The sequence below is a fragment of the Chanos chanos genome, chromosome 10 (genome assembly GCF_902362185.1).
Source record: "Chanos chanos chromosome 10, fChaCha1.1, whole genome shotgun sequence".
Lineage (NCBI taxonomy): Eukaryota > Metazoa > Chordata > Actinopteri > Gonorynchiformes > Chanidae > Chanos > Chanos chanos.
In genome coordinates this window covers 24,706,580-24,720,219 of record NC_044504.1, presented here as the reverse complement: position 1 = coordinate 24,720,219, position 13,640 = coordinate 24,706,580, and the positions used below count along the sequence as shown (strand labels likewise).

Below are 13,640 nucleotides of genomic sequence, written 5' to 3'. Positions count from 1 at the left end.
ACCCCCCACTGCACCCCTGGTGCTGACTCGCAACTTCACATCCACACACACAAAATAAAACAATTAACTTGGTCCTCAAAAAGAGTCTGATATATACGGCTACATCTCCAGCAAAATAGTGTATCAGATGACTGGCGTTTACATGATGTTAACCCAACGAATATATTGGAATTTTCAGGCCGTACGCACATTTGAAAAACCTTCGTAGAAAATATATGTTTTGATTCAAGAATATTTAAGAATAACCTCAGTTTGTGCTAGAAGTGTTGGCCCAATGAAGCACACTTTAAGATATGATTTAAGATTGAGATTATTTTTCAAAAACATTGAAATGAAGCAAACAATATTACTAAGTGGAACTAAGCACACAGCTGATGAAAACGTGCTTTACTGAGGCAAGGTGCGAAAGTTCTATTAGGACAAAATGGGCAGATTTCAAGGTGTGCAGTGTATCACAGTAGGCTTATAAAGAGCTAATACCGAGGGTTAAGTATGCAAAATTGTACTATTTTCAAAGAATTAAATTTTAACCTATCTATCTATCTATCTATCTATCTATCTATCTAAAGATGTCTGTTGTTTCGGATCACGGATTCTCCTTGTTGATAATTGTAAGATATCTTGTTTTTATCGGTTTGCATGACTGGTGAATCGAATTTAGATGCGTGGTCTTGTATTCACAGGTACGAATTCGCCCACTAGAGGAGTTTAGGGGAAGTGCACGAGGAGTTGTCTGAAGTGGAACACGGCATTAGGCTTAAAGAACTTTCTAGACTGAAGCAGAACAGAAGCCATTTTGGAGTCGGTTCATCTGCGTTAGGTCTGATTTTGTTACGCGGAGAAGAATACTTTACTTAGAACCTAAGAATCTAGGATCATATTTTGAAGCACTAGACTTGGTTGGAGAAGGTGAGAAGATACTGCGAAATGACGAAGTGTTATGTGTAACCGAAAAAACATTGTGTCATTTAGTTATATAGACTCGGTTTTAGGGCGACTTCAAAAGCCCTAATGGCCGACGTTGAATGCTAACGTCGGTTCGTCATCGGGTAATTTGTCTGGTTATAAATGGTAACTTGATACAGATATTGACTAATAATGTTATGAAATACCGATATTGAGATTTAATCCTTCGGTTTAATATAAGGTGTCGGTAGATTTTTTCAGCTTGTCAGGAATTCACGGTCAATTTACTAGAATTAGCTGTTAGCTTGAGTCTGCTAACGTGGCCTGTCGGAACAAAGACACCTTCTAACACCAGCCAGCTATACCGTGTAGACTTAATTGTGGACAATCGTAGATAGTATCTGCATTAATTTACGTAATTGTAAGTTAAGTACTGAAAGGCGCAGGCACAAAAAATCATAACAGAATATGTTTTTTAATGAAAGTAATACATTTGGTTGATCGAAGTCAACACGTTAAATACGATTATGTCTGTTCGTTGCGCAACACCAGAACTGTAATATAAATAGCGAATGATAATATTGCTGTGGTTCCACCACAAAACTACTGCACTTGAGGGTTGATAACTGACAAGACGGTTAATCAAGTGGTGGCTTGCAGCACCCAGGCCTGTATGTGTTTAAATGAAAATGTCGAAAAACACAGTATTCGAATGTAAGCAGGGTGACTTAAGTAACAGTGCAACGTAGACAGTTTTTCCGGACCAAAGTCGGTTTATCTAGCCTGGAAGAAAATGAGCGTGTCGTTCCACACAACCTGGATTGATGTTATTTTAGGGTTTAATATAACTGATGTTTTCGCTGAAGCCTGCTTTCCCTAATTGTGATTTGTCTGCTTTTTTCTCAGATGCGCCAGTCGAAAAGAATGCGGTCTCCGGACGGCTGGATTCGGGAGTTGAGTTGGGAGGAGAGAGTCGGTTGCACAAAGCGTAGGAAGTACTCGCACAGCAGCGAACGAGAGAACAGATCGCGGAAACATCGCCATCATCACAGAAGCCATGAAAGGTAGATAGCTCATACACGCTTCAACCATGGCAGTGTATAGCCTCATAGTACACCCCTGGCCAGCAAATCCAATCCCGCCTCGGTTATACCACAGCCCACAGTGCCACCCTCCTTCTTTTATATATTGAATACTTAAATATAAACACAATTTGGAATTAAACCAAAGCCATTTACTCTCTCCATTTACTGATGTGCACTAGCTTGCTTGTCAGTATCATTAACAGTGTGTTTTATGGACATTAGTATAATAATAATCACTGTAATTCCTTACTTTGAGTGTTCTGTGTGATTAAGGTTCTTTACTTTAAATCCAGAATTCTCTGTGGTATTACTCTCATCAAAAAGCTATGAAAAGATTCCCATGTTTACAGTGATGAAACCTGAGAGCTCCCCCTCTTCTTAGTAGCGTAGTAGTAACACTTTGGCTTTCTGTCATAATCCGTGGCGACACTGTGTGGTTCTCATGATTCTTTATTTATGGGTAAACGATGTCAGGTCAGTATGTGTAATTTTTGGGGCAGCAACTGATCCAATAATAGTTTGTGAGGAGTTACAGCCTGTTCCCGGAAGACATCTGACACCATGGGTTGGATAGCTCACACCCGGCTCAACACCTCTCCTACACTTCCCTCACACAGACAGCACTGTTGGAGGGATTCTTAAAGTCTTGACTGGGCTAAAGCTGACATGGTTGATGGTTCCAGTCATATCCACTGTTAGTGTAGACACTCAAGCACACAGTGTGTGAATGAGTCTTTCGGGTTTTTTAGAAGCTGTTTTATTCAGCGGGGTAGACTTATTTCACTCTTACCCACCTGCTGTGACAGTAATGCAGCTGCGTGTTGGTGGTTGCCTTACAGTTATGGTAATGTGACTGTATTTGTTAACTCACTGAGATTGGCAGGCAGTGGCATGAGTGTGAGTGTGTTTGTTTTTGTGATGATTCACTCTGACCTGTGGTATGACTGTTTAGGCATTCAGAAAAGTGACAGTCCTGTCTCTTGTTTCTAACTGCATATATAACAGCAGTGAAAAGTATGTTGAAGAGAACTCAGATGATCAGGCTCCTTCATTCTGTCATCAGAGTTGGTTCTAAGTCTGACCTTGTTGCTGATTAAATATGTTATGTGATAGGAATGGAGAAGCTTGTCCGTTATTTTAGAGTGGCCATTAGGTGAGGAAACTGACACTCCTGCTCATTCATTTTGCGGCTCTGATGGTTTATATTAGTCTTGATGTCAGCCCATGTAGGTCTGTCTTTGTGTGTGTTAGTGGCTTCTGTTTTTTTTGCTAATTTGTGTGTGTCTGTGGTTATCAGTGATGTGTGTGTTGTCAGTGTTTCAGATCTGACTGCTCTTGTTGACTGTGTGTGTTTGCTCATGTTTTGCAGACATTACCTGGAAAGCAGGAGTCTGAACGAGCGCTTGGAGGAGCGTCGAGGCCGTGATGCGAGCGTGAATCTGGGCTGCGATGAGGACGGCAAGGGCCGAGACAGAGATTGGCACCACTACAGCAAGTCGTCTGGTCGCAGCGGGCGCAGCGGACACAGCAGCCGTAGGCATCGCTGCGGGAAGAGACGTACCCCCTCACGCCATCGGTCAGACTCGGTATGGGGCAGCCCTTATCCCTATTGCTCTCCCTCTCTCTCTCTCTCTCTCTGCCACTGTTTGTCATATCAACTGCTGCCGTTGTAATCTCCAGACCTTTGTGGTTCTCTCTCACTGTCTCTGTGTAGTGTTGTACTGCCCCAGTCATAATACTGACGCATTGGATTCACTTAAAAGGGTTATGATGGAAGTTTAGAAAACTGAGTATGAGCAGTCTAATGCAGGTCAGCTGCCAATAGGGATTTTAAGTGAAGGTGCAAGGGTGTTAGAGGTTTTTTTTGTACTGTCTGGCTTAGGTTCTCTAGCCTAGTAAAGTTCAAAGAAAAAAAGAAAATCCATGGAAAATTCTTAAGGAATTTTGGGTGGATGAAAACCTCTTCAGGGTAAAAGGGTATTGATGTATATGAGAGTATGATTTCTGTCTTATTTTTGACATTGGTTTTTTTTGAGCAAGTATCTTATCTGAAAATATGTTGCCATTGTTTTTCTTCTGTAACACACACTATGTGGTGGCCCCTGTGCATTTCTGTGTCGCGGGGCTGAATTTGTCTTGGCTGCTCCCATGGGGCTACGCACGGCTGGCTGGCTGGCGCACGTATCTCTCCCCCCCGTTCTGCCCTTCGATGAATGAATGAATGATTGGCGCGTTCTGGCCCCTCTCTCCTCCTACCGTGATTGTCGTGGGTTAATGATGATGATGATGGTGGTCGGGAATCCTCCAGAGGAGTCATCGCAGGAAAAGATCCAGGAGTTTTGAGGATGATGAGGAGGGCCACCTGATCTATCACAGTGGAGACATGCTGAGAGCAAGATGTATAGAATATATACCTTTCTTCTGTACCTCTTCTGTTTTTATCTTTGGCTGAGAAACCTCACAGTGACTATCATAGTGCTGTAGGCTAATGGGGGGCATGGTAGCTTCAATACTGTATGTGGAAGATACTGATAAATTATCATAGTTTCGTCACTACTGTGAACAGTTTGTAAAATATTACTGTTATGTGTCTATTGCTTGTTTTCTGTTCTGTTCCAGGCACGTTAGTGCTAGAGTTTCAGGAGAGGCAGCTGTATGTGTGAATGCGTGTATTAGCCTGCAGTCTGTAGCACAGGTGATGTTTGGCGTGAAAGTGTGTGTAGTGTGTGTCTAATTTGCTCTCTTCACACCCTTAGATGAGATAGTGTGTACGCTTGGAGAAGGAGCCTTTGGGAAGGTGGTGGAATGCATTGACCACTCAAAGTAAGTGTGTCATCCTGGTCTAGCTGGGACGTATAAAAATATGATTCTATCTGTGTTGACTGCACATTTAATCCTTTTGGCTAGATAAAGGTTTGATCAGTCTTGTTGTGTTGTTTCAGGGGAGGAGCTCGAGTTGCACTGAAGATAATTAAAAACATCGACCGTTATCGAGAGGCAGCTATGTCAGAGGTGGAGGTCCTTGAACAGATGAACTCTCTCGACTGCGACAGACGATAGTAAGTCACCATGGCAACCATGAGTTCTGTTTAGGGAGTATAAGTAGTAGAATAGAGAGAGCAGTGCATTAACTTACATTTCCACACTAACCTTCAAAACACAACAGAGTTAATGTGATCAATCATAAAGACACTTTACGTTTATATTTACTTATCATATGAGAATACTTCGTGAAGAACAGTCCCTCCTTGGGAACAGGACCTGAATAGAGCTGTGCTGCTCTTAAAAGATTTTCACTCTGACACTGCTTCACTCTTTGCCTGTCTCTCTTCTTCTTCTTTGTAGTGCCTGTGTGCGTATGCTGGACTGGTTTGATTACCATGGTCATGTGTGCATAGCATTTGAGCTGTTGGGTTTGAGCACATATGACTTTCTGAAGGAGAACAACTTCCTGCCTTTTCCGCTGGACCACATCAGACGCATGGCCTACCAGATTATCAGGGCTGTGCGATGTAAGTAACTGTGATTGAATGGGCAGTGTCAAAGGAGGAGATACAAAGTAAGCTGTGGTGTTTTGAATGATAGATGTTCATAGTATGTGGTGTTTTCAGTCCTTCACAGGAATAAACTTACACACACAGACCTGAAGCCTGAGAACATCCTGTTTATCAACTCTGACTATCACTTGGAGTACAACTCCAAAATGGTAAGAGTGTGTGACTTTTTGTTAAAATGTTACTTTTGAGATGTGTTTTTATTAAAATTCAAGTTTGATGACGTGCGTTTGCGAAACATGTATTGCAGAAGCGTGATGAGAGAACACTAAAGTGCCCAGATGTGAAGGTTGTGGATTTTGGCAATGCAACGTATGACCACGAGCACCACACCTCTGTGGTGTCCACACGCCATTACCGTGCCCCTGAAGTCATTCTGGGTAAGGGTGCCTGTGTCTCCCAGTAGGATCTGGGTACTTCATATTTGTGTGTTTTTGTATGTGAGTTATGAGAGTGATCCTCTGTATATGAGTTTGTGTGTGGAACAGAAAACAATAGAGGATGAGTGTATTTTTGAGTGTCTTTTCAGTGCTGATAAATTTGTGTTTGTACACAGACCTCGGTTGGAACCAGGCATGTGATGTGTGGAGTCTGGGCTGCATTTTGATTGAGTATTACCTGGGACTCACACTCTTTCAGGTCAGACATCTACACATGCACACCTCCATAACACAGTTAGATCTATATGCATTAATTTTGCACTCATACAATTTCCATACATGCAGTCTCCAGTTCTACCACCTTTGAGTGAAGATGACTCTCTTTGGCTGTGTGTTAAATTGATTGATCATCCTCCCATTTTCTGTTTGTCTGTGTAGACACATGACAGTAAGGAACATTTGGCCATGATGGAGAGAGTGCTGGGACCCATACCCACACACCTCCTGCAGAAAACCAGGCAAGTAATTTTACCCCTTTTTTAAATGAATAAAATACTGTTTAAGCAGAGTTTCAGTTGCCCTCCTTCATCTCAGTCTTGATCTGTTTGGCAAAAAATCTTATGATGTAAATACACACCTCGAGATTTTTCTGTTTGGCTGATTTTTGGTGGTTTTGGGTAAAGTATTATGTATTGAGCAGATTTACTCTAATGTGTGTTTCTGCTCTCTCTCTGTGTAGGAAGAGACGATATGTGCATCATGACAAACTTGACTGGGATGTGCACAGCTCTGGTGGCAGATATGTCAGGAAACACTGCAAACCCCTCAGAGTGAGTGACCACAGTTTTTCCTTCACTGAAATTTAGTTACAGTTACTCACCATCCACTGCCTTGAGTGATCAGAAATGTATGAATTCTGAGTGCTGAAAACGTAGCAGTGTCAGAGAGATGCGGCTCGGAGAAAACACTTTGTTGACATGACACAGGTACATTTTCTAGTACCGTGCTTCCTTCACCCAGTCTTCAGTAACCCTAAGGGGCCTTTCAATGACTCATGTTTCACCTGTCAAATCACGCAGCAGATCATTAAATCAGGTGTGTCAGTTTGGCTTAAATCATGTGGGCAGGACAGAGGGTCCTTGAGGATTTGGTTGAGAATCCCTGTACAGGTACATCACCTGGATACTGTGGAATTTTCAATATTAATTTTACTTTTGTGACAGAGTGGTGTCTAGCACATATTTAGGATTTGGACCATAACAGTGATTATTACCAGTTTGAGCAGAGAACAGTAGAAAGTCCCATTATGTATTTTGTATTTGCTTTGTAAAGTGCTGTTATCAAGGGTGAGAGAAACTGTGGATCTGGGCAGCAGCTTGCTCAAAAAATGTGGGACTACATTGTCACGTGGTTCCTGTGGAGTTCATGCCATCCTTTCTCTCTAAATTTAACTGTAGACAGATATAAACTGAACTGTACACAAACGTATCTGATGTCATAGTTTTTTGGTATACTTTGAATAGTGTGTCGAAAAAGTGTGTGCTAAAGCCAGTTCTCTGTTTTTACTCTTGGCAACCTTATTTAGTGGTGCTAGACTTAATCACTGGTATTCCTTCTGTGTGGTAATGATGTAATATGTGTGTTGTCTTTCACAAAGGAATACATGGTGGGTAAGAGTCAGGATCATGAGCAGCTGTTTGACCTCATTGAGAAGATGCTGGAATATGATGTCACTAAACGAATCATACTGGACGAAGCCATCAAACATCCGTTCTTTGACAGTCTGAAGAAGAGCAAGAGGAAATGAGACTTCACCATCCTCTCCCTCAAACCTGTTAATGCACACTCTCCAGGAGAGATAGACGTCCAGTGACTGCATCAGTCCAGCAGGGGGCAGGCTTGGTTCTGTTCCTGTTAATATAATGTGACAAGAGCGTGGTGACTGGGGAGAAAAACCTTTTTTTGTGTTGTGGTTTTCAGTTTGGTCTGCCCGTAGATAAACATGAAATCCAGATTTGTGTCTCCCTAGATTTTTGTGTACATATAAAATAATTTGTTGTAAACTTTTTGGGGTAAACAGTCTATTGATTGTAAATGAATTTTCCATTTTTTGTTTAGTTGTAATTTTGTCTTTTTTCCTTCATATGTACCCTTGTCCCCAGCATTATTGTAAATCTTCATAAAACTGTTACTTAAACCATTTGTGAAGAAATGTATGATTTGTCTACATTTCACAATAAAATTCAAACAGCCCATTTACATTTTGATTGTTTTTCTCTTCTGTCGCAGAATCATTTTTCTCTAACTGACTTGAGACTTCCTAATCTCGTTTTGAAAATACTGTACCTACCTGTGTTGGGCGGTAGGCGGCAGTAGAGAATCGAAGACTGAATGATGGGGAAAACAAAATTTGGCTGTGTTCCGGGCAAATGAAATTTACCACAACTGGTCCAGATCGCACCCAAATCATAGTGTTTGCGGTTAACAGCGGAAAACGGTGTAGTACAAACAAACTCATCTCATGTATTGGTCAAATGAGTGGTAAAACATTAATAAAGGAGCGGCCCATGTAATTAAAGTTGGATCAGTTCATGGCACAAATTGAGGCTAAATGAATGATCGACTGTGGATACTTCAAGCCTTAAGACAACTAAGGATGAGAAACATCGTATTTTGATCAAACATCTGACCAGTTGTGAAATGAGACTGCGAACACCCATATACAAATCAACATAATTTAGTCTTCAACTATGATTATGAGTTCAGTGTTGTTCACTGAAACACTGATAATATATAATCTCCAAATCTGGAAACATTTACTTAAAATATGATCTATATGACGAGCAGTTTAAACTGAAGTATAATATAATTGGTACTGAACTGGTATTGCCTAGTTGGTTGCAATATAAGTGAAATCTTCAATATCTAGCAATCTGAGTATGCGAGAGAATGATGTTGTGTGTGTGTGTGTGTGTGTGTGTGTGTGTGTGAGAGAGAGAGAGAGAGAGAGAGAGAGAGATTATCCTGACAGTAGAAGAGTGTGCTGGCTGGCGCGAACTGCTTTCAGATTGCAAGCATCTGGTGCTGAAAACGCACGCTGCGTAACGCCTCGCGCTCGTGTAAACTAGTCTGGTTTCTTAGTAAAAGTTCAGACTCAATCTGAAACTCCTGCTGTGTGGACTTTAATTGCGACCCTGCGACTCATTATTTTGAGCTATACATATTTAACACATGAAATATTCCCAAAAAGACTACAGTGAAGAATTAGTGTAATAGGCATTCCACTATGGAATCAGCGACGGATTCAAATAAGGAGAGTAAAGCAGCGCCAATACCATGTGTCTCAAAGTCTCGGCATCGGCGCTGCTTAGATGCTTTTCCTACCCTGGTGTGTCTGTTATTATCTCTGAGCTCAGTGGCGATATGTTTTTTGATGAGTTTCAAAACATACCAAATGGAAAGTAAACTTCTCTCCTTGGAGATGGAGAGAAACAGGCAGCGTCATCCTCCGGAGTCCGTTTTCTCCAAGGACGGCTTCATATCAGACGCGCTTCGGAGCTCAATTGAAAAACTTCTGCAAGAAGTAAGCTCTTTTTTATGTGTACTGTTTATGTGTTTAAACTCACAATGTCAATGACGACATAGCCATGTTTTTGGTTTGTTCAAATGGCAACATTCATTTCTAATGAGTGATTTCCTTCAGGTACATAATGGTTAGTGGTAACGTTTTGAACTGACAGTTAATTGGTGTGCTGGATCATAATTAAAAAGAAAACACAAGACTTTTGGTTTGATAGTTGCTTGTTCATAATGACGACGAGAACACGTCGTCTTACTCCTACTTGCTGCTATAATAGGACAAAATCTCTGAGATTTGAACACATCAGTGAAAACGTTTTAACTCATTTTAAAACATGTTTACTGAGGTCTGTCATGTCTCCTGATTATTTTATCAGAGACTGAGTGAAATGATCCCTAAACTGCGGACTGTCAGAGACTTGCCACAGGATTGCAACTGCCCGCCAGGTATGTCTCTTTGAATGTCTCTCTGTTCTCTAACATCTAATCTCTTGAACACACACAAACACATACAGAAAAATATCCTCATGTCAGTATCTGATACCTAAGTGAAAACTCTGTGGGTGTGTTTCTTGTCAATTTAAAGAAATTAATATATATTTATCACTGCAAAAAGTGATGAGAAATACTGCAGATATTTTCACTGGTTCTCCAGAGGGATCTGGGAGCTTGTGTATAAGAGTTCTCAGAGGGAGTGTGTATATGAGGGCTGTTTTGTTTTGTCTGAAGTGTTTCTGTGAATGATGGGACAGGGGATGAAATTTATCATTCACACTGTTCCTCTCTCTCTAAAAGACCAACTGAAATGTGTTCTGTGTAAGTCAGTTAAGTTGAAGGGATCAATAGAAAATCCCAGTTGTTCCAGCTGCTCGGTTGAATTTGGCTCAACTTGTAGAGCATAAGGAGCGTTTTAGCCAGCATTCTGAAGCATGTCACTGATGTTCAGTGTGGGTGAAAAATTAAATCTGAACACAACAAGATTCTTCACTCTCTATATCTCCATCACTCAAACTCTAATACTACATTTAGTCTCGCCTCAGCAGCGGGAGAGAGGGTGTGCATGTTAGAAGAAGTTAATATTATGGAGCAGACTCTCTTTAGCACACTGTTTATACATGGTGATGGTAAGCTAGATGATAAAGATGAAGTGAATCTGTGCTGTGAGTGTGTTATTTGTTAGTGGATGGTAGGCAGTGTGTGTGAATGTGGAGTGTCTGTAGGGTGTCCTGGAGTCTGGTTTGATGTTAAAAGGCAGAGATGCTGAAGTTCCTGAAGAATTTGTGTGGTGAATGATGGATTAATGAGTAGTGGGAAAAACTGTAATGAGCTTTGATGGGAGAGGCTTGTAATGGGAGGAGCCCTAATGTGCTGCAGTAGGAGGATCTTTGGTGGAATGGGGCTATAAAGACATGTGGGCGGAGCCAGAGATTATGAACTTAGTTTCATAATCCAAATTTCAATTGATCATGTTGCTCTTCTTGTATAATAAGACAATAAGACAAGGGGGGTTGAAGTGGAGCTTGAATTTGTAATGTTCACACACACACACACACACACACACTCTCTTTCTCTCTCTCTCTCACACACACACACACACACACACACAGAGTAGGTCAATAAAGAATGAATTTTAAAACATGTCATATTCATTAAAAACACACCTTGTATTTGATTGAATGTAGTATGTTGTTTGAGTTAGAGAGAGCTGAAGTGAGGCATGTAGATCCGTTTATAGGCTGCATGTGTTCTTGACTGTCCCTGAGCCTGTGTGTGAGTGTGTGTGCGTGCGTATGTGAGTGTATTTTTGTTTGTTTGTGTGTGTGTGTGTGTGTGTGTCTGTGTGTCTGTGTGTGTGTCTATGAAGTGCCGACAGAGGCACCTCTCTGAATGTGGAAGTAAAAAGAGATCTCTGATCATCCGCTGAAACTTGAGAAGGGGAGAAAGGGAGAGAGAAAAAAAGACAGTGGGAGAGAGGTATTTCTGTCTATGAGACAGATGAGGTCTTGCCATCCAAGCTTGCTGGTTTTTAGGGGTTCCAGCAGAAAACAGTAACCAAGGCTAGTGCATCTGTTTCTCTCTCTGGCCATCTTTCCACTTTTACCTGCATGCTCATTAAATCCTAAACTATCCTAAATCCTAAAGGACTAAATCCTTCCATTGTAATTGACTGTCAAGTGTAGACATAACATAACATTCGATATCCAGGCTCTGTGATCATACAGTGTGTGTGTGTGTGTGTGCTTGTGTGTTTGTGTGTGTGTGTGTGTGTGTGTGTGTGTGTGTGTGTGTGTGTGCGCGTGCGTATGTGAGTGTGTGTGTGCGTACTTGTGTGTGTGTGAGAGAGATGCAATTTATGCGTGTGAATCTGTGTGTCATGGAGTGTATGTGTGTTTGTGTGTGTCTCTTTCTGTGTGTGTGGCATTCTGTAATTTTATTGCTTCCTTGTCTCCCATTGAGACATTATGTATCATTAAGTGAATTTGTGGATGTAAATTTGTCTGTGAATCTGCCACAGACAGACAATCTGGGTATAAAATAACCATATCCGATTGCAGATGGTTCTAATACAGTGGTCAGCATACACCGATTGGTCCTGATGGCAATAGCATTGGCCATCATAGACTGCCACTGGATAATTTCAGCATTTTCAAGCTGCCCATATTTCACTGAACTCTGCCCAGCAGTGCAGGTGGTCTGACCTATTTCAAAGTCTTCATTTAAACTTTCTGAAAAACAGATTTTTACTGCCTCTCTCTCTCTCTTTCTCTTGTTTAGCCTTATGGGAAAGTGAGATGTTCTTAACAATTTGCTGACTTAGAGTGATTGTCTTCACATGTGAAAGGATAATTCTGTCTTTTCATTACCACATCTTTGTAGACACAGTTCTAAGTGCGCAGTCATTATTTCCCCCCCCCCCCCCCCCCGTCTTTCTTCTTCATGTGTCATCCTTTTATTTCTCAGACTTGTCAGATTCTTTTTTCTCATTTGTTTTGTCTTTTATATTTTGTGCTTGTGAAAAAGCGTGAGAGGGGGACATTCCCTACTTTCTTCTACAGGGACGTTCTAGCTGTCTGCACTCATTTGTTTTTCCTGCATGTTTTCTGAAGCTGCGCCCCCCCCCAGCTTTGTCAAAATGGGGTGTGGTGTGCTTGCTAAACGGTGAACTGAATGACTGCATTCGTTGATTGATCGAACACAGACATCTCCACACTTAAGGTGGTAGCATTACTTGACCAGTCATACGAGCTGCAGTATATTTTACGTTGTTAAACTGGCGAGTGTTAAGTGAACTTTAGGAGTGTTCACTGTTGATTACATGTCTTTACATAATTCACACTTCCCAGAGCAAATGTAATTAAAAGAGCATTTTAAAAGCGGCTCTGACAAAAGTAGTTTTAAAAATGTAGGTGTTAATGGATGCAAAATAACTCCGATATAAATTCTGTGCAATTCCATGTAAGATGTAATTTTAGGAGAACCCACACATGTAGTCTTCATGGAGTTTGTTGAGAACAAATTCGGAATTCAGTTTTTGCATATAGGTATTTTTTACTATTTTGATTTAAACAAATTTCTGAGCAGATATGAATGGAGCAGTTTTCTACAGTTTGATGAAGTTGCATACTCTTATGTGTTACGTGTTTTGTGTGAAGGTAAGAGAGTGTGTAGCCAGGACTGTTGTCTGATGTGCGTGTTTAAAGGTTGAGGGTTAGGGAAGCGATGTGTGTGTGTTTATAGGCAGACGGTAAGCAGAGCTGATGTGGGGTGTGGTGGGTGGCTCTGATGAACTCTGGACATGCTTTCATCTGAAAAAGGTCTGGCTGAAAATAACCCCCCGCCTCTCAGTGGCAGCATGTGGAACATCCGTGTGTGTGTGTGTGTGTGTGTGTGTGTGTGAGTAAGAGAGAGAGAGTGTGTGAGTGAGAGAAACATCCCACTAGGAAGTTTTGCAATCAGATACTTTCTTCATGACAGGGTAGCAGAGTCTGGACATGCAACAAGGACACGAAATAAACGGCACAGTTTTTAACACACACACACACACACACACACACACACACACACACACACACAGGCAAACACACACACACACGGGCAAACACACACACACACACACACACACACACACACACACA

At 41.4% G+C, this 13,640-nt stretch overlaps 1 protein-coding gene across 2 annotated transcripts; it reads left to right on the top strand.

Moving 5' to 3' along the window:
* Positions 1–796: 796 nt before the first annotated feature.
* Positions 797–8,184, top strand: LOC115822540 (dual specificity protein kinase CLK4). Of its 2 annotated transcripts, none has more exons than XM_030786434.1 (13): positions 797–909; positions 1,813–1,970; positions 3,361–3,577; positions 4,300–4,390; positions 4,748–4,814; positions 4,934–5,050; positions 5,337–5,503; positions 5,603–5,697; positions 5,796–5,925; positions 6,102–6,184; positions 6,364–6,443; positions 6,665–6,755; positions 7,583–8,184. In XM_030786434.1, exons 2-13 carry the CDS (start codon positions 1,813–1,815, stop codon positions 7,730–7,732), a joined length of 1,446 nt encoding a protein of 481 aa, XP_030642294.1. In that variant the 5' UTR covers positions 797–909; the 3' UTR covers positions 7,733–8,184. The 2 variants fall into 2 exon arrangements, with proteins under 2 accessions (XP_030642294.1, XP_030642295.1); XM_030786435.1 differs by having other exon boundaries at positions 6,364–6,447; positions 6,669–6,755.
* The last annotated feature ends 5,456 nt before the right edge of the window (positions 8,185–13,640 follow it).

Coding starts and splice junctions, on each gene's coding strand:
- LOC115822540 (XM_030786434.1), top strand. CDS start 1,813: ATGCGCCAGTCGAAAAGAATGCGGTCTCCGGACGGCTGGATTCGGGAG. Junction 5,698..5,795: donor TGGAGTACAACTCCAAAATG/GTAAGAGTGTGT, acceptor CATGTATTGCAG/AAGCGTGATGAGAGAACACT. Junction 5,926..6,101: donor TGCCCCTGAAGTCATTCTGG/GTAAGGGTGCCT, acceptor GTTTGTACACAG/ACCTCGGTTGGAACCAGGCA.